Genomic DNA, 20,528 nt, shown 5'->3' with positions numbered 1-20,528 from the left:
AGATAATTTTAAAAAAATGTAAATAAGTTCTACATTTTATACATATATGGCTCACACATATAATAGTTAATGCAATGAGAGAGGCAATTTTGTAACTGGTGGAGTGAAGAAGTCTCTTTGATATGTACTTAAAAGTAGCCTCTCTCAACAGTACATTGGCCAAGTATTACAAGGATTTCTGAGATGAGATATGTGAGTTGCCTACTTTACAGATAAAAATTCAAACTGGAGAGCTGGGATAGAGAAAAATAGAGGACCCCTCTGAACTGAGAGAGGATGGAGGTAAAATGGTGAGGTTGAGGATAAGTTAAGAGACTGGAGACGACAATAAGTAGTGCTGCGAGTAAATAACTGGTGGTGTAGACATTTTGTTTGCTTTTTGTTCGAAGAATTTTCAAAGAAATACAACCACAGAAACTAACACATAATGGGTTTTGTGGAGTAAAAAAAGAATAAAGCTTGGTGGAGAAGAAATACCATTTACTTGTGAAGGAAAGAGCAGTTTTCTTTTTTATGGCCAATGTACATATTTGGTGAAAGGGTATGAAAGGATCAGGCCCTTTCCTTTTTTAAATGAATATTCTTTGGATAAACAGCAAATAAACAAGGAGAATGGATGCTTTCATGTTTTATAATGTTTGTGTGTTCTCTGTTCATTGTAGTCTGTTATTCTGCCTGTTCACAATACTGAATGTTGGTTGGATGAATGCTTGAAGTCAGTTGTGGAGCAAGATTTTGAAGGTACCATGGAGTTGTCTGTGTTTAATGATGCTAGTAAGGTATGTATATTTTATATTTAGTTTTAAAATATTATCTAACCTAATTCTTGTAAGAATTTTTATTTACTTTAACTTACCCTATAAGTTAAAATTGATGCCTCTATGTCATCACTTTCTCAGGACAATTCAATTAATATAATTGAAAAATGGAAGTTCAAGTTAGAAGATGTGGGTATTCGGGTTGTCATTGGTGGTCATGATTCACCTCAACCCCAAGGAGGTATGTTGTTGAATAGTGATTTTAAAGAATGGCTAAATAATTTGGTTTGGCGGGCACACTTTATTGTTAGTTTAAGAATGGTCTCTGCAGTAAGCTGGAATTGCTATAGAAAATCATTTTCTGGAGATCCACATTCAGAGAGACAGCCCAAATAAAGACAGAATTTGGCCCTACTTTTTGATGTTAGTGGAAGTTGTCTGTACATGCAGGAAGATGGAATATGGCTTAATTATTTATACTTTACTCAGCAAAAGTTTTTTGTTTATAATGTATTAACAATGTTGCCAACTCCTGCAATTTTTTATAAATCTGGAGATACCTGGTGGTGTTCTTAACACCCTTGGTCCTGGATACAAATGATTACATGAAAACAACAATGAGTCCGGTGGCTCCTTAAAGACTAACAGATTTATTTGGGCATAAGCTTTCGTGGGTAAAAAACACCACTTCTTCAGATGCATGGAGATGATTACATGAGTATCTCAGCTTTCATTTAAAAAAAAAAAAGTAAGTTTCTAGGCTGCAGAGTTGCAGAGAAAACCCTGAATATGTGAACTGAGTGTACCCAAAAGATTTAGAAAGCAGAAGGCAAAAGTAAAAAGAACTGCAAATTTATTAGTTTTTAAAATATCATGATTTTTAAACCTATCTCATGTTGTTTTGCAGCCAGACTCATGATTTTTAAACACTTGGTATTTGCAGTACCGTATACATTTAGTCAGATGCATTGGATCTTATAATGCTGGGCAGTAATACAGTTCTTTTAGTTAGTTAAAAGAAGAACAGGAGTACTTGTGGCACCTTAGAGACTAACAAATTTATTAGAGCATAAGCTTTCGTGGACTACAGCCCACTTCTTCGGATGCATATAGAATGGAACATATATTGAGGAGATATATATACACACATACAGAGAGCATAAACAGGTGGGAGTTGTCTTACCAACTCTGAGAGGCCAACTAATTAAGAGAAAAAAAACTTTTGAAGTGATAATCAAGCTAGCCCACTTCAAAAGTTTTTTTTTCTCTTAATTAATTGGCCTCTCAGAGTTGGTAAGACAACTCCCACCTGTTTATGCTCTCTGTATGTGTGTATATATATCTCCTCAATATATGTTCCATTCTATATGCATCCGAAGAAGTGGGCTGTAGTCCACGAAAGCTTATGCTCTAATAAATTTGTTAGTCTCTAAGGTGCCACAAGTACTCCTGTTCTTCTTTTTGCGGATACAGACTAACACGGCTGTTACTCTGAAACCTTTAGTTAGTTAGTTGAACTAATTTATTTTTTCAGTATGTGTTCTTGGGAACAAAGTCTATTTTCATGTATAATGTAATTTAATTTAAAGGCTTTGTTATGGGAGGGATTTGTCCTTTTCCACAGCCTTTGTTGCAGAGCATGAAGATGCTAGGCCTATTTTGTGTATTAGTTCCAGTACTTGAATGACTGTAATATATGGTTACATTTGGATCCAAGTCAGAAATAAAGAAGTGGCTCTGAAGTGGAGTCATCATTGGCTGGTAAATAACACATTCAAGTTGTATTACCAAGGTCAACTACTATAGAATGAAGATAGGCTGAGCCCTGGTCTACACTACAGGGTTAGGTTGAATTTAGCCGCATTAGGTCGATTTTATAATGAATGTGTCTAAACAAGTAACCCTGTTCCTTCGACCCAAAGGGCTCTTAAAATCAACTTCTGTATTCCTCCCCGGCGAGGGGAGTAGTGCTAAAATCGACCCTGCTGGGTCGAATTTGGGGTAGTGCAGACGCAAATCGACGTTATTGGCCTCCGGGAGCTATCCCAGAGTGCTCCAATGTGACCGTTCTGGACAGCACTTTCAACACCAGTGCACTAACCAGGTACACAGGAAAAGCCCTGGGAACTTTTGAATTTCATTTCCTGTTTGGTCAGCATGGTGCGCTCAGCAGCACAGGTGACCATGCAGTCCCCCCAGAATCGCAAACGAGCTCCAGCATGGAGCGAATGGGAGACACTGGATCTGATTGCTGTATGGAGAGAAGAATCTGTGCAGGCAGAACTCCGATTAAAAAGAAGAAATGCTATATATATATATGCCAAACTTGCACAGGGCATGATGGACAGAGGCTACAACAGGGACATACAGCAGTGCCGCGTGAAAGTCAAGGAGCTCAGGCAAGCCTACCAAAAGACAAAGGAGGCAAATGGTCACTCTGGGTCAGAGCCCCATACATGCCACTTCTATGATCAGCTGCATGGCATTCTCGGGGGGGGGAGGGACCCTACCACTACCCCACCACTGTCCGTGGACACCTGCAAGAGGGGAGTCTCATGCAACACAGAGGAGGATTTTGTGGATGATGATGATGAGGAGGAGAAGAATGCGCAGCAGGCAAGCGGAGAATCTGTTCTCCCCGGCAGTCAGGACCCTTTCATCACCCTGGAGCCAATACCCTCCCAAGGTGGGATCCCCGACCCTGAAGGCGGAGAAGGCACCTCTGGTGAGTGCACATTTGTAACTACAGTACAGGGTTTAAAAGCAATAGTGTTTAATGTTTGATTTGCCCTGAACACTTGGGGTGCATTCGCGGCCAGCATAGCTACTGGAAAAGTCTGTTAACGTGTCTGGGGATGGAGCGGGAATCCTCCAGGGACATCTCCATGAAGCTCTCCTGGAAGTACTCTGAAAGCCTTTCCAGAAGGTTTCTGGGGAGGGCTGCCTTATTTCGTCCTCCACGGTAGGACACTTTACCACGCCGAGCCAGTAGCAAGTAGTCTGGAATCATTGCAGCACAAAGCATGGCAGTGAATGGTCCTGGGTTTTGGTCGCATTCAAGCAACATTCGGTCTATATCTTTCTGTGTTAGCCTCAGGAGAGTAATATCATTCATGGTCACCTGGGAATTTTTGTAAGGGAAGAGTAAAAGGACCCCGTTCATGCTGGGCTGTTTGAGCTTGGCTAAAAGGGATCATCCCTGAGACTAGCCACTTGGTGGGGGGAGGGGTGAAGGGATCATCCCAAATAGCCACGTGGACGGGTGGGGGGGAAGTGTGTGTTGCACATCCAACCGAAAACCACAGCCCCTCCTTTTAAATGGCAAACCCAACCGGCATTGCTTGCTATGGGAAAGGAGGGCGCTGCAGTTTGAAACCATTCCCACATGTTATGAAGGCATTAGAAGCCATACCCACCAGGGGTGGCTCTGTTTTTTGCCACCCCAAGCACAGCAGTCAGGCGGCCTTCAGTGGCATGCCTGCGGGCGGTCCGCGGTCACGCGGATTCAGCGGCGTTTCTACAGGTTATCTGCCGGACCCGCGCCTTCAGCGTACCTGCTGCCGAATTGCTGCCAAAACGGCGGGACCGGCAGACCTCCTGCAGGCATGCTGTCGAAGGCAGCCTGACTGCCGCTTCATGGCGATTGGCAGGCCACCCCCCGCCGTTTGCTGCCCCAGGCATGCGCTTGCTGCACTGGTGCCTGTTGCCGCCCCGAAACCTGCGTACCATGGCTGCCTGGAAACCGAATTGCCCAGCTATGTGTGATCTGTCACCATACTGGCAGGCGCTCAATATAAAAGGCAAAATGCAACCTTGTACCTAAAGCACATGTGCTGTCTGCTGTGAATTGTTTGATTCACTGTGAAAGAGTCCCCCTTTTGTTCTCAGAAATGTATCATCTTAAATTTTACTCTCCCTTTTTATCCCCCCTCAGGTGCAAATGTTTCTATGCTCCCCCTATCATCTCCGTCCCTGAGGTTATTGCAGATTAGAAGGTGAAAAAAATGCACTCATGATGACATGTTTTCTGAGCTCATGCAGTCCTTCCGCACTGATAGAGCACAGCTGAATGCATGGAGGCATTCAGTGGCAGAGTCCAGGAAAGCATTAAGTGAGCATGATGAGAAGAGGCAGGATCCAATGCTGAGGCTAATGGGGGAGCAAATGGACATGCTCAGGCGTCTGGTGGAGCTGCAGGAAAGCCAACAAGAGCACAGACCGCCGCTGCATCCACTGTACAACCGCCTGGCCTCCTCCCCAAGTTCCATATTCTCCTCACCCAGATGCCCAAGAACACGGGGGGGACCCTCCAGGCACCCAGCCACTCCACTCCAGAGGATGGCCCAAGCAACACAAGGCTGTCATTCAAACAGTTTTGATTTGTAGTGTGGCTATAATAAGCAATGTGGCCTTGTCCTTCCCTACTCCCCTTCTTCCCCACTCCACCTGGGCTACCTTATCAGTTATCTCCCTTTTTTTAAAATTAATAAAGAATGCTTGAAAACAATAGTGACTTTATTTCCTTTGCCAGCTGTGATCAAAGTGGGGAGGGTGGTTGTCTTACAGTGAATTAAAATCAACAAAGGGGATGGGTTTGCATCAAGGAGAACACACAACTGTCACACCGTAGCCTGGCCAGTCATGAAACTGGTTTTCAACGCTTCTCTGATGTGCAGCATGCCTACCTGTGCTCTTCTAATCGCCCTGGTGTCTGACTGTTCAAAATTGGCAGCCAGGCAATTTGAATCAACCTTCCACCCTGCCATAAACATCTCCCCCTTACTCTCACATATATTATGGAACACACAGCAAGCAGCAATAACAATGGGAATATTGGTTGCGCTGAGGTCTAACCTAGTCAGCAAACAGCGCCAGCGAGCTTTTAACCGTCCAAAGGCACATTCTACCACCATTCTGCACTTGCTCAGCCTATAGTTGAACTGCTCCTTACTACTGTCCAGGCTGCCTGTGTATGGCTTCATGAGCCATGGGAGCAAGGTGTAGGCTGGGTCTCCAAGGATAACTATTGGCATTTCAACATCCCCAACAGTAATTTTATGGTCTGGGAAGTAAGTCCCTTCTTACAGCTGCTCAAACAGCCTGGAGTTACTAAAGATGTGAGTGTCATGCACCTTTCCCGGCCATTCCACGTTGATGTTGGTGAAACGTCCCTTGTGATCCATCTGTGTTTGCAGTACCATTGAGAAGTACCCCTTGCGGTTTATGTACCGGTTGGCAAGGTGGTCCGGTGCCAAGATAGGGATATGCGTTCCGTCTATTGCCGCACCTAAGTTAGGGAAACCTATTGCAGCAAAGCCATCCACTATGACCTGCACATTTCCCAGAGTCACTACCCGTGATAGCAGAATGTCAGTGATTGCATTGGCTACTTGGATCACAGCAGTCCCCACAGTAGATTTGCCCACTCCAAATTGATTCCTGACTGACCGGTAGCAATCAGGCATTGCAAGCTTCCACAGGGCTATCACCACTCGCTTCTCAACTGTCAGGGCAGGTCTCATCTTGGTATTCCTGTGCTTCAGGGCGGGGTAAAGCAACTCACAGAGTTCCAGGAAAGTGGCCTTATGCATGTGAAAGTTTCACAGCCACTGGGAATCATTCCATACCTGCAATATTGTGCGGTCCCACCAATCTGTGCTTGTTTGCCAGGCCCAGAATCAGCGTTCCACTGTATCAACCAGCCCCACTGCTGCTGATGTCCCAATTGCCACATCCTGTGCTTTCAGGAACGTCTGTGTCCATGTCCTTCTCACAATCATCCTCGTGCTGCCATCTCTTAGCCAGGTTCTGCACATACTGCAGTATAATGCGCGAGGTGTTTACAATGCTCGCAACAGCAGCGGTGAGCTGAGTGGGCTCCGTGCTTGCCGTGCTATGGCGTCTACACGGGTAACCCAGGAAAAAAGGCGCAAAATGATTGTTTGCAGTTGCTTTCACGGAGGGAGGGAGGGGAGACTGACGGCATGTACCCAAAACCACCACGACAATGTTTTTGCCCCATCAGGCATTGGGCGCTTAACCCAGAATTCTAATGGGCAGCAGAGACTGCGGGAACTGTGGGATAGCTTCCCACAGTGCACCGCTCTGTGAGTCGATGCTAGCCACGGTAGAGAGGACACACTCCACCGACTTAATGCGCTTAGTGGGGACATACACAATTGACTGTATAAAATCGATTTCTAAAAATGGACTTCTATAAAATTGACTTAATTTCGTAGCGTAGACATACCCTTAGGGTATGAACTATAAAGCTTTTGAGTTGAGTTTTAAACCTAGCTTTCTTTTTCTATGATGTGGAAGAAAAGACAGAGTAGTTGCTTTCATGAGGAGGAACAGAACAAAATACCTTTTAATAAATGTCTTCTAAAATGTATCTGTTGATTTGTTCATTAAGAAAGTTTTAATTTGTTAGGAATTCCATCTAATTTTACTAACTGTACATCTATAGTCTGTAGTGTAAATGTTTATAGGGGTACTGTGTATTCTCTGCTTGATCTGCATATCTATCTGTCATCATTGTTAACATGAATTAAATGTACACATTATAGGTGGGGAAGCAGTCTCCTAGTACTTTGTTTTTCTTTTACTCATACTGTTTTGTCACAGTTCATTTTTTGCACACAATCTTACTTTTTGTCCAATTCTTATATTTTAAGCATGTTGCTGTGTGAGGCTTTTGGTGTACAGTAGAATCAAAGTTTGCTTAGCTTATCAAATACAGTTTTTTAAAATTTTTGACTAATAATTTGTAATAAAAGTTAAGAATTAAATCCTCCTTAGGATTCCAGTTTGTTGATAATATTTTCAAGATACATCTCTAATTTTCACATTTGCTGAAGAGGTTCTGTATTGCTTAGTATGTGGTGTTAAAATCCTAACATTGGTATCCACCCCCTTCCCTGTTACCCATATGCTCCCAGGTTACATCACGGTTGGAAATTAAAAGGCTGTAGCTTTATTTACCACAGACTGATGTTTTACAAGGTTTTTTAATAGAGCATTTACGCCGGTAGTGAAAGTACTCAATAGATATATAATTCATTCCTTTTGTACGGGGGCAATCTAGGTCCGCAGTCAGCATCCAACTCTATTGAGTTGGTAAAAATTGCCATTGGTGGTTTGCATGGCAAGCAGTAATGCCTTCCTCCTCCATTTAATATAATTCTTAATTGGGTTTTCTTCCCTTTCCATTCTCATGTGTGATGAGTTAGCCACACTACCCTCCAAAGAAAGATTGTTGTTACTGAGTAGAGTTTTTAAAACATCCCTATTTCATTGCATCTGGATACTTTATTAGTGTTGCAATTTGTGTGCTCTGTTTGGAAGAGATGCAGACACTGCTTAAGAAAGAAGCAAAGTAATCCCATCTAATTATGCTGTATTTAAATGTAAACCTTAATCATATCACCTGCAGATGTACCGCTCAGCCCTCCAGCATTGTAGAATGAGACATTGATCCCTGCAATGCAGTTCACATCACTGTTACTCTTCTTGTCTTCCCCCTCACTTTTCTCTGTCCATTCCCTCTTCTGTGTTCCACCCAACTATGTATAACTTTGCTCATGCTGTTCCCACACTTGGCAGTTCACTTCTCTTTCTGATCTCTTCTTCAGTTTGACTAACACACAAGAGCAGAGAACAAAGTGGAAGACTGGTCAGAAGAACAGGGAGGAGGATGGTGTGCTGATAGTCTCTGTGGGAGCTGAATAGGCAGCACCCCTGTAAGGCAGGATTTAGTGACACTGGATGGATAGAGGGCTGGGGACAGAAAATTGACCATATATTGCAGGACATTTGTTTGCCAATAATTTGAGAGGCATAATTTTGGAACATTTTGGAACCGTTTCTACTTCCTTTGATGAAGCAACCTGTTTGCAGCCCAAAAGAAACCTTTACTCATTCTAGGTGGTATAGTCCCATTCAAGAAAGGCCCGATTTTATTTCAGGTAATTTTTAATTCCCAAACAGTTTTGGTACCAGTATATGTAAATAAATTAAAATTTTGTTTGTGCACTGAATTAATCTATGAATGACAAAAACTCCTCTAGTTTTAGCAAACAAAATGTAAGCAAAAGGTGTGTTCATGTACATCACATTAAATAATAATAAAACAAAGTAACCTGTTTTTTAAAACCAAGTGTATTATGTAGGAATCAATGTTAGATCACTATTCAAATAAGGACCTCTCTTGTTTTAGAGGTTGTTACATTTGGGGAGCCAGGATAGTTTGAAATCTTTATTATCCTTTTGTCTTCAGTGATTTATTTCGGTATGTTTATGAGTAGTTACAACTGGAAGGAATATTTCCTGGTTAAAGCCCCAAAATAGAAACAATGTGGCAGTCGATATTCAAGTCTTGGGCTATTTATATGGGATTAAAATTCATTTCTGATTCTTTTCTATCATGTAAAAGAAAAAGAGGGGGGGAAAAAAAACTAAAAAAAAGGGTCACTGGCTTAAAAAAAAAATCCTTTTTCTTTCCAAGAGCAAGGAATGTTAATATCTCACTGAGGCTTAAGTTTTTACTGTTGTGACCATAGTAACAGGCTCTTTTCACCAAGTAAGCAGGCATTACAAAAGAGAGTTCTGGCACAAACATTTGATTTTCTTCAGTACTGTAATATTAAAGCAAATTCTTTGCTTATGCCAAACACAGGATTCATTGTGGGAAACCAATTTTCAATATCTAGTTTCCCCAGGGAGTTAAATCTCTTCTTAAATCACAAAATTAACATACCTTTTTTATTCTTAAGACACTGTTGTTATAAGTAACTGTTTAATAAAATTCCAGACGTGTTTTAATCTAGAAAAAATATTTTATACCTTTTTTGACATAACATTTTATACTTCAAATTTTTCCCTAAAAGATTTGATTTAAAAGCAGAATCTTAAAGATTTCAGAAAGTTCCTTATCTTTGAATCTTTTAACTTTCATCTTGAAGTTGAGTCACCTTTCCTTTTTTTCCTTGATCACTGCTTCCTTCGACTTCAATCATTTTACAGTGATGATTGTTGAAATACCATATGAATAATTAATGAAATATGTATATAGGGTTAGTTACAGCTGATCCTGGTAGAATAGGTATTGATCCAGTGCGGGGATTAAGAGTGCAAGGTTAACTCCATCCTACTCTTTTTCCCTTTCCCTTAGGAGAGAACTGTTAAAAACTATGGATTCTCCTGTTTGGCATGTCCAGACTTGCTAATTTGCTTTAGCTGTTTCTTACTGAAGTTGCAGATGCCAGAAATTTAACTCTAGTCTTATGAGAGCTGTTGAATTCACCAACTGGTTTTGTCTTATGAGTTACAATTACATATATAAGGTGTTAAAAACAACTCATTTAGGTGTAACCTTGAGTGCTACTGTACTGTTGGTGGGTGGGCCAACATGCTCCCAGGAGGTAGTGGAAAATGCAGACAGCTGTACTGTACTAGAATTGACTCATGGAAGCTTGTAAAAGCACAGTTATTCCTTGATTGACTTTCAGTATCAATCTGTCTGTATTACTAGTTCAGAGCTCTAGCCTGGTTAGGGAACATGCTTAAGGTCCCATAGAAAGTAATTTCTGTAAACATTGATCAAGGAACTTTATTAGAATAAGATGATACTCTGTGTCTGTGCTTCACTTTAAAGCCATTACTGTCTACCTGCTGTAGATTTAAAGATATACTACACATATCCTCTAGACTATACAGTGGAATAATCTTGTAACTAGGTCAGATGACAACCATCTTATAACAAGATTCCTGACTTAGCTGCACTTGTGGCATAGACAAGGCCTAAATGACAGGTACAGTATTAAATGGGACGCTAAAGGTTTTTCAGGTTAAATTAGGTGCCCTTGTGCTTGCCTCCTGTAGTACAATCTGTAGGAGGAGGAAAATTACAGGTACCAGGCTGTTAACTTAAGCCTCGTCTACACTGGAAAGTCATACCAGTTTAATTGACTTGGTTAAAATCACACTTTAAGTTAAACCAGTACAACTTTCTCATGTAGACAACATCTTAGATGTTAACTCCATTTGGCCCTTTGGGGAAAAGGTTTGCAAATGCTCAGAGACAGGCATGCAACTTTGAAACCCTATGGACTCTAGTGGTCTATGGAAGCTCCAGTGCTATTCTTGTATCTTTCAGGGTATACATGTTAAGCACTCCTGCGCTGTTCCTCATCCTCCCTCTTCCACCTAAGAGAGAACGCACTGAAAAGCCATGCTGTCCTTTTTTCTTCTCTCTCTTCTTTTCCAGGGGATGATAGAATTGGGGGAGGGGGAGTTAAGAATGACTACACCAGCTATTTGGTGTAGCTGCTTCTTGGCTTCACATCTTTTTTGAAATAGTTTTGCTTATTAGTAGGACTGTCTTCATGTACAAGTGACTTTTAAACAGATTTAGTTAATCTGGTGCAATAGATTGGGTGGATACTTTTAATTCAGTTTAAGACAGGCTTATTTTGCTTTAATTTCATTCCATTAGGAATAGATTTAAGCTAAACTGAAATAAGACGCTCATAACCAGAAATAAGAGTATTTTTCAGTGGATTAACTAAACTTCTGAAAGTTTTTGTGTTGACAGGGCCTTAGTAAAAATCATTGTATGCTTTTAGAAAGAGCCTGGGTCTCCTCTCTTACAGCTGCACTGTTAAGGTGGGCACAATGGATCCATGATATCAGCATTATAATTTGACTACACTTTTTTGTGTGTCTCGTGTTTCTGTGGAGAGGTTTCCATGTAAGCATTCCATATTTATGCTCATTGTTACTATATGCCTTTTGATTTGCTCCCCTCAGCACTCCATGTTGCCCTAGATAAAGAGAATAACCAATATTATATTATTTCCTGTTGAGAGAGAAAGAGAGAGAGGCAATCTGTCTGAAATAGTCTTTGCAGCACAGGAAATTTTTCTATTTATTACAGAACAGGCACGCTTTTTTTCTCTTATGCCTTGCTGGAATCCTCTAAAGGGCCAATACCACAGGCCAAAAAGATTGGCTGATCTGCACATTCTTGCCCTTTTGGGGTTTTTTTTGTCTATGATTTATATTAGAATAGCATCTAGAGGGCCCAGATGTGGATTGAGGCCCTGTTTTTTGTAGGTTTCTAGAAACACAGTAAAAGTCAGTCCCTGGTCTAAAGAACTTGCAGTATTGGTTAATGACAAAAGGATGATGAAACAATAGGTGGGAATGCGGGAGGGAGGACAATGTAACAATAATACCAGAGTGTTCTACCATAGACTAGATGTGCATACAGTGTACACTTGAAGTAGTTCAGTATTTGCCTAGTTGTGATCAACTGGTGAAATTGCTAAATAAGGGTGATGTGTACACTAAGGCCTGGTCCCCACTAAGTCCCTACTTCGGACTAAGGTACGCAAATTCAGCTACGTTAATAACGTAGCTGAATTCGAAGTACCTTAGTCCGAACTTACCGCGGTCCAGAAAAGGAAGGCTCCCCCCGTCGATGCTGCGTACTCCTCTCGGCGAGCTGGACTGCGAGCGCTTCCGGGCGCCGACTGCGAGCACTTCCGGGATCGATCCGGGATCGATTTATCGCGTCTTAACCAGACGCGATAAATCGATCCCAAAACATCGATTGCGTGCCGCCGGACCCTCCGGTAAGTGAAGACAAGGCCTAAGAACTGGACCGAGCCTACCAACCTATTTCATGTAGGCCAGCATAAAATGGTTATATGTATTCATTATTAATTTGCTTCTGGGTTTGAACTAGAATTGTAGATTGACCAGTGTTTTAAACTAGTATTGTGAAAGTCCATTACAGTCCCCATAGGTAGAGAGTACACTATCCATGCTCAATCCTATTTAAGACAAGGAAGATTATGAAAACTGTGACTATTGAATTTTTAAATTTCTAATCAATACAACTGTAGTTTAAGTTAAAAAATCCCTGAGCATTATTTTAACGCTTTACTGAAGAATCCAGAGAGAACAGCACCAACAGTTACACTAGTTAGGAAAAAAATATGTTATCTTTTTCTTCAGAGCATAAGATGATCACCAGTTGGAGTCAGTAAGAAATGTTCCTCATGGTATGCTACTGTATATGCCTTCTTTTTAAGCATTTGCCATTGGCTGTTGTTGGAGGCAGATTACTGGCCTAGATGGATTAATAATCTTTTCCTGTGTGTCAATTTTTATTGTCTTAGGGTAAAGACAACTAGAGCAGTGGTTCTCAAACAGGGGTCTGGGAATCCCTGGGGGGGGGGGGGAGGGGGGAGGGAGGAGGAAAGACTGCGAGCAGGTTTTAGGGCATCCACTGAAATAAACCATAGAGCAGGGCCAGCATTAGACTCACTGGGGCTCAGGGCAGAAAGCTGAAGCCCGAGCCCCACTGCTCCGGGCTGAAGCCAAAGCCCGAGCAATTTAGCTTCGGGAGGCTCCCAGTGATGTGAAACACTGGACAATTGCTTTGCTTGCTACCCCTAACACTGGCCCTGGCTAGTAATCTACTGAAAAACAGTTGTTTTAGCATTAGTGGGCCATGGAATTTTTATAGCATGTTTTGTGTAAGTGTGTGTGTGTGTGTGGGGGGGTACCTCATAAGGAAAAAGGTTGAGAACTTCTGCTCTAGAGCAGAGTGTACATAGGCAAAAAGGAAGCACCCATGTAAAATATGTAGTCAAGTTTGCATCCAAAGTTTATCATGTACAAATAAATGTTTCTCTGCAGTCCACTTGGTCTTCAACTTGAATAACATCTCCCCACCCCTACCCCCAAGGAAATCCAAACCCCTCAAAGAGTTAAATTCCTGGCTGTCCATTTGCTATTCAGAACTGCAAATTACTGTACAGAATATCCTCACCAAATCCTGAGGAAATCACTTACACCCATAAAGGCAAAGAGTGGAGTGTCAAATATTTTTCTTCCTTTAGTTGCCTTATCCTGGAGAAATATATTTTTACACACATTGGTTGATGGTCTAGCATTTGGTCATATAAACACTATAAAATATGTAATTTACAGGTGGGAAAAAAAGATTGCCCCACTGTTACTACTTGAGTGCCTGTGGCTTGTAATTATGGAGCCATATTGTTAACACTAGTAGAGCTGCAGTTTTCTCCATCAGACTAAAGAGGGACGAAATCTATTTTAAAATGGGATGCTTCTCTAAGCAAAGGAAGCCATTCCATCACCAGAAACAGAAGGCCCAGAAGGAGGTGCAGGCATGAAGGACTTGGACCAAACTGTGGGCTCATTAAAGGTGGAAAGATCAAAATGAGGGGGATTGCATTCAGGAGATTGTTTTTCATAGATGTTTTGTGTTTTTAAAGAGTAAAGTTGTGTGTGTTTAAGAAATTCCTTTGCTTTGCTTTTTGTCTCCTTGCTTTATGCCACATGGTCCATAGTGGGATTAACTAGAAACCTGAGCACTCACAGCCAGGTAGTCTCAGGGGAATGCATTCAAGCAGTTGGGGGCTTGGGTGGGCTGGGAGCTGAGCCCAGGCTTCCAGTGTCTAGGTGACCAGACTGCAGGATTCCACTGCTCAAGAAGGATGTCAGACATGGGGCCTGTGCCTGGGGAGTACACCTGAAGGACCCAGAATCAGGAACAGTGATCAGTCACTGCCCAGACCCAGAGATCTTAGCAGCATGTGAGATGCAGTATTTGGATCACATTACAACAGACTGGTGTCTGTTGAGAGAGCAGGACTGGACCAGGTAGCCACAATACTTCAAAAATTCCTGTTTAAGGCATGTAAAACAAAACATTTTTCATAATAACGTAGATCTCCACTTGTGTGTCTCATTTAATCTTGACTACAGTATAATTTAAAAAATATGTTGTGATAAAAATAATTCTAAAGATATGTGTAACATTATCTCTTTACTTTCTCTTCAGTTGGCTTTGCTAAAAACCAAGCAGTAATACAGAGCTCTGGGACCTACCTCTGCTTTCTGGATTCTGTAAGTTGACTCTTTACATTTTATTTAGTTTTGTCAACAAAACACTTACCGTAGATTGTTTTTAATATGGTGGTTGATTTTTCTTAAGTCAAGATGTTTAAATGTTTTCTTAAGTCAAGTTGTTTCACACATGTTAAGTCCTAATTACAACTTTGTATTAATCTTTCAACCTTGTATATGGCTGCAGACTTTTTTACCTTCAGCTCTGATCCCATTAAATCCCAAGGCTGGGTCAGGTCAATATTTAGGCATTCTTTAGGTGTTCCTATGTGCTGCAGGAGAGATGGTGTTGATGATTCAGATTGAATGTAGTCAAGGTTGCATTTGATTGAATTTGAGTTGGAACTGAACCAGGCCTTTGTGTAGTAATAGGGGCACTATGCTACTGCTGGAAATGCAGTTTTTTTGATACAATGTAAAATCAAAGTCCTGATTGCTTGTGGTCTTTATAAAAAGTGTCATGAGATCTTTTAAGAATGGAGATGTTCATGCTAGAGTCCTGGCTAGATTTTTAACTCAGGTAATCACATTCTGATTCTATAAATTCCTCTTGCAATGTCAATTGGATGCAGTATTTTAAAAAAGTATCCTATATTGAACTCTTGATGCTAAATATTATTAAACAGCTGATATGTTTTACATCTGTTTATGGTCCAAGGAGTCTGCCAGTGATTTCCTCTCTCTGCCTTTCCATTCAAGAACTAAGTGTGGAATATGTTTTGCTGGCAGTAGCCTGCTTGACTAGTTGAAATATTGCTAATGCCATTTAGTACCATATTTAGTGACATAGTTACATGTTGCCTTTTTTATTTAATTTCATTATATTAAGGTTTGTTCCAATTTCCCGCCTAAATAGATTTTTTTTTAAAGCGAGTTTGGTACCTGAGGAGGGTTGTGGAAAGTGACTTTTCAGAATGTGCATGTCAAATATCACACATGTATTCCAGAAGGGACAGTTTGAGGAGTCGGAGTTACAGATCTTATACGAATCCTTGGGTGTTTGGAGATCTCACTTCATTCACATAGCACAGAATTATTCATTTCAGTAGCTTGTACCCAAGTACAGTGCAAAAGTGTGTTTACCAGATCTCAGTGTTAGTTTCCTTACAGTTTCATTAGGAAGCAAATGTTAAAAAAGTAAGTCTGAGGAGATAAGTTAATTGTTCTAGATTTTGTTCACTAGCTAAACAACATTGTTTTTTAATCAGGTTATAGGTGTTTCATGTAAATTGTACTCATGAAGTGACTGATTAAGGCCTTCATCCTGCACGATTGCAGTCAATGGGAGTTTTCCAGTTGACTTTAGTGGGCTTAGGATCAGGCTCCATTTGTCTGAATGTGGGCAGGTTCAATGCAAACTGCTCCATGCATAACCAAATCTTACCCATCTTAACTTCTGTGAATAGTTCCATGAATTTGAGTCCTACTGACTTTTGGGGTTCAATGGCACTGCTTGCATGAGTGAAGCAAGCAAGATGTGACCCAAAATCAGTTATTTGCAAACCCCTAGGTATTCCAGCCTTAGACAGTTGCTCCACAGTGTGTAGCGTGGTTAATGCTGGGGATTTAGGATGAAACCACCGCACCAATTTTTCTTGTGAGCTTAGCCAGCAAAAGCCCACGTCTCCAGAAATAAAAAGTCTGTTCCACCATGTAGTGCAATGTCACTTAGGTGCAAAATACATATATATGTGATTCATTGAGGTAAATATCAGAGAGGATTATTCTGCCTCTTCCAGTTCAGACAAACATGGTTATAAATCAGACGATTATAAATCAGGTAATTACTTATATTTTTTATTTGACATTGAAGAGGAGAGAAAGTGTGTGTGTGTGTGTGTGTGTGTGTAAAAAATCTCTTTTAAATGTATGAATTATTATTTACATGATTGCATGTATGTCATGTACCTTTACACTGCTGCATAATTTCCCTTCACTGGTTAGCTCTAGAGCAGGGGTCGGCAATGTTTGGCACGCAGCTCGCCAGGGTAAGCACCCTGGTGGGCCGGGCCAGTTTATTTACCTGCTGACGCGGCAGGTTTGGCTGATCGCGGCCCCCACTGGCCGCGGTTCGCCATCCCGGGCCAATGGGGGCGGCGGGAAGCCGTGGCCAGCACATCCCTCGCCCGCGCCGCTTCCCGCCGCCCCCATTGGCCCGGGATGGCGAACCGCGGCCAGTGGGGGCCGCGATCGGCCAAACCTGCCACGTCAACAGGTAAATAAACTGGCCCGGCCCGCTAGGGTGCTTACCCTGGCAAGCCGCGTGCCAAACGTTGCCAACCCCTGCTCTAGAGGGTAAAGTAATCTGTAGCAATCATTCACAAATATTAAGGATGAATAATATTTTTTTTCCCCCAGATGTTGTAATGGATGGTTCAGATTTGGCGAAAGATTAATTTTGAAATGAATGTGTGCTGTATACATTTAGGACCATTTGAAGTGGTTCCAAACAAAAGTTTTATGGTCCCAGCTTGAAAAATAATTGAAAATAGGTAGAGAATATTGGTTCTTTGTTTAATTTCTACATATTTGCACTAACAACTAGATGTTTCAAAGGTGAAATCATTCTGAGCTAGCAAAACTCATGTCCCTGTATCCTAGAAGTTATACATCAAATGTGTTATTAAAGATAATGTTCTGCTATTTTTCTTTGTGGCTGCTATTGTTGGCTAAAAAAGATTAATGTAGAGGGGATAAAATAATTGCAATAACTGCTACAAAACTAGGAATTGATCAGTATTCTGTCTGACAGTAGTTACTAGATACAAACACAGATGTTTCCAGCTGTGTGACTGAGCTGTCTGTGTCTGCTTCCATATGCCCCCTCACTTCTTAGGTTCAGTTCACCAGCCCAGTATCAAGTTATTTAGAAAAGAATGTTGATATCAGGCATGTGGAATGAGCTGCATTATTGCCAAGAAATTGATTTTCAGATTTGCATTCATAGTTGCAGGTTCTGGGTTAATACAGAGCAGGTTACATAATTCATTATGCATTTAGTGTATGTGAAGAGAGAATGTATTGTGTTTTTTAGGACTTCTTGCTTGTGTATCTTTGAGGAAGTATTGACTCCAGAGAGAACTGTTCACTTGCTATCTCAGCTGGAGTCAAGCTGCTTATATCTTGAAGCACCAGTAGCTTTGTGATGACAGTGAATTGGGAAGAAACATGACAAAAGAGGATACAAGGCTCAAAATTTTCAGAATTTGATCAGCCCATTCTTGTGTTAAGTGCTGGTTATTTGACTAAAAACTAATATGTTTTTGTTTTCTGCTGTAACCGTTGTTCTTCTTTGAGTGCTTGCTTTTTTTTTTTTTGCGTTTTTTTCCCTTAACGATATCTGTCGGGTTAGTCCAGGCATTCCCTGGAGTCATGCCGTCATGGCGCCGCATATATAGCACTGCTGACCTGCTGCCTTTTCAATTTCTTCTTACTGCCACTGACGGTTAGCTGGAACGTTGTTTCTCTCTTGCTTCTGCAAGGGTTTCCCTAGTGGTTGACTTGTAGTTACCTGTAAATAGTTAAAATAGTTAGTTTCTTATTTAGTCTTAGTGTACTTGTTAGATTACTTACAGCCCAGAACTGAGGTATGTCTCGGGGTTTAAACAGTGCGTGGCTTGTAATAAGCCTATACCAAGGAGCTACCCTCACACTTCTTGTCTGAAGTGTCTGAGGGAATCCCATCAAAAAGAGTGCTGTAAGATCTGCAGGGGATTTTGCCCCAGAACCCAGAAGGAGAGGGACCAAAGATTAAAATTTCTCCTGATGGAGGCAGCCCTTTGCCCTCACTTGGAGCTGAGTTCGGCTGAACTAGCACCCAGCGTATCAACATCAGGGTTCTCCGATACAGAGGGACTCCATCCACGGCTCAGTCTGGCACCGCTCCCATTCTCCAGTACCCTGTAAGATCCCAGGAGATCTGCAGGCCGCCATCATACAGTGGGCCAGAGATGATGCAGCATTTGGCGGAGTGGTACTACAATCTGTGAATCAATGAACTCCGACCCCTCCTTCTAGGAAATGCTTGGGAGTCACCTACTTGGAATGGACATGAGCAAGAACTTGAAGAAAAAATGGTTACCTGCCTTTTTGTAACTATTGTTCTTTGAGATGTGTTGCTCGTGTCCATTCCAAGACCCACCCACCTACTCCTCTGTCGGGGCCAGACAGCAAGAAGAAACTGAAGAGGTGGCGGTTTGGCAGGGCCCTCTATGCAGTGCCATGATGGCAGGACTCCATGTAACACTGAGCATATGGCTGCATATATTTGTTGACTAACTAGCAGTAAAGGGTCAATACTAGCTACATTACTATTAGACAGAGGGTGTTTGGGGATTTCCTCCAATGCTCTCCACTCCCATTCTCCATCCATTGTATTGTAATTTAAACAAATTACCAAAATAATATAAACCAGAGTGATTATATTGTGTTATTTTGACAAATAAAATATGCAGAATTTTGCAGAATTTTATAAAATTGTGTGCAGAATTTTTAACTTTTTTAGTGCAGAATTCCCTCAGGAGTAAGTATTTTTGCTCTGTCAAATCAGTGCTCTAAAGCTTAGGTAAAGAAGCAATGATCAGACTTCTGTTGTAGATTCATTTATATTTTGGGGTTTTGTAATCTATTCACTCTCCCTCCACCAAAAAAACCCAACAAAACTTTGACACGTGCTAAGGCAAGCTACATTTCAAAATAGACAGAAAACAGGGTGGAAGCAATTTTAATCTCCATTACCTGTGCAGTGATATGGAGTGAGCTGTACACTGTTGCCACTACTCATAAGCATTAAGAAAGAAAGGTCAATTGAGGACACATTATGCGTTCAATGATCTATAAAAGAATAAACTTTTTACTAAAACTTTTCAAATGTTTTTAAAATTGGAATACTTTTGTTTAGAACAGAGGTGGGCAAACTATGGCCCGTGGGCCACATCCAGCCCGCGGGACCCTCCTGCCCGGCCCCTCAGCTTCCGGCTGGGGAGACTAGCCCCCGGTCTCTCCCCTGTAGTTCCCCCTCCCCCGCAGCCTCAGCTCGCTCCGCCACCGGCGCAATGCTCTGGGCAGCGGGGATGCGAGCTCCTGGGGCAGCACAGCTGAAGAGCCCAGCCTGACCCAGTGCTCTGTGCTGCACAGTGGCAATGGTGTGCCCGACTTCAGCCGGGCGGTGTGGCTGTAGTGCCACCTGCCACCAGTGTTCCAGGCAGCGCGGTTAGGGAGCAGGGGGGGTTGGATAGAGGGCAGGGGAGTTTGGGGGTGTGGGCAGGGGGCGGGGGTGTAGATAGGGGTTGGGGCGGTCAGAGAGCAGGGAACGGGGGGGTTGGGGGCAGGGGTTCCAGGGGGCCTATCAGGAATGAGAGGAGGGGTTGGATGGGGTGACGGGGGGCAGTCAGGGGCAGGGGTTCCGGAGGCAGTCAGGGGAAAAGGGAGAAAGGGTGGTTGGGTGGGGCAGGAGTCCCGGGGTGGGGGGCGGATAGCGGATGGGAGCCGGGCCACAACCCCCTCACCTAATGGGCCCTCCATACAATTTCTGAAGCCCGATGTGGCCCTCAGGCCAAAAAGTTTGTCCGCCCCGGTTTAGAATGTGAGAGGTTAACCATATAATTTAAAACAATAAAAAAAGCAGACATTTAGTTCAACTATTTAAAATACTTTCTAATAATCTCATAGGTTTATAGATGTTTTTCAGTGCCTATAGGAAGTTGAGTTTATTTTTAAGTACATACTATGAGGAGGGTGTAGTTGATTTTCCCATATGCTAATTAGGCAAATTCAAACCTTATCCTAAATACTAAAATAAATGTAGGAGGCAAAATATAAAATACA

General features: G+C 42.0%; 1 protein-coding gene across 3 annotated transcripts in view; it reads left to right on the top strand.

Annotated features, from left to right (window-relative positions):
- The window catches only part of B3GNTL1 (UDP-GlcNAc:betaGal beta-1,3-N-acetylglucosaminyltransferase like 1), a 359,547-nt gene that overhangs the window by 9,155 nt on the left and 329,864 nt on the right, over positions 1-20,528 (top strand). Inside the window, exons 2-4 of one of the 3 annotated variants that reach the window (XM_054047297.1) lie at positions 663-779; positions 900-999; positions 14,638-14,702. The exons of 1 other annotated variant lie outside the window; for it this stretch is intronic. In XM_054047297.1, coding sequence (XP_053903272.1) covers positions 663-779; positions 900-999; positions 14,638-14,702 — 282 coding nt within the window. The remainder of the gene's footprint in view (positions 1-662; positions 780-899; positions 1,000-14,637; positions 14,703-20,528) is intronic. One more of the 3 variants, XM_054047299.1, reaches the window with a different exon arrangement.

This window comes from Malaclemys terrapin, chromosome 13 (genome assembly GCF_027887155.1).
Source record: "Malaclemys terrapin pileata isolate rMalTer1 chromosome 13, rMalTer1.hap1, whole genome shotgun sequence".
NCBI lineage: Eukaryota > Metazoa > Chordata > Testudines > Emydidae > Malaclemys > Malaclemys terrapin.
Note: the sequence above shows the minus strand (reverse complement) of the source record. Positions and strands in the feature narration are given on the sequence as shown.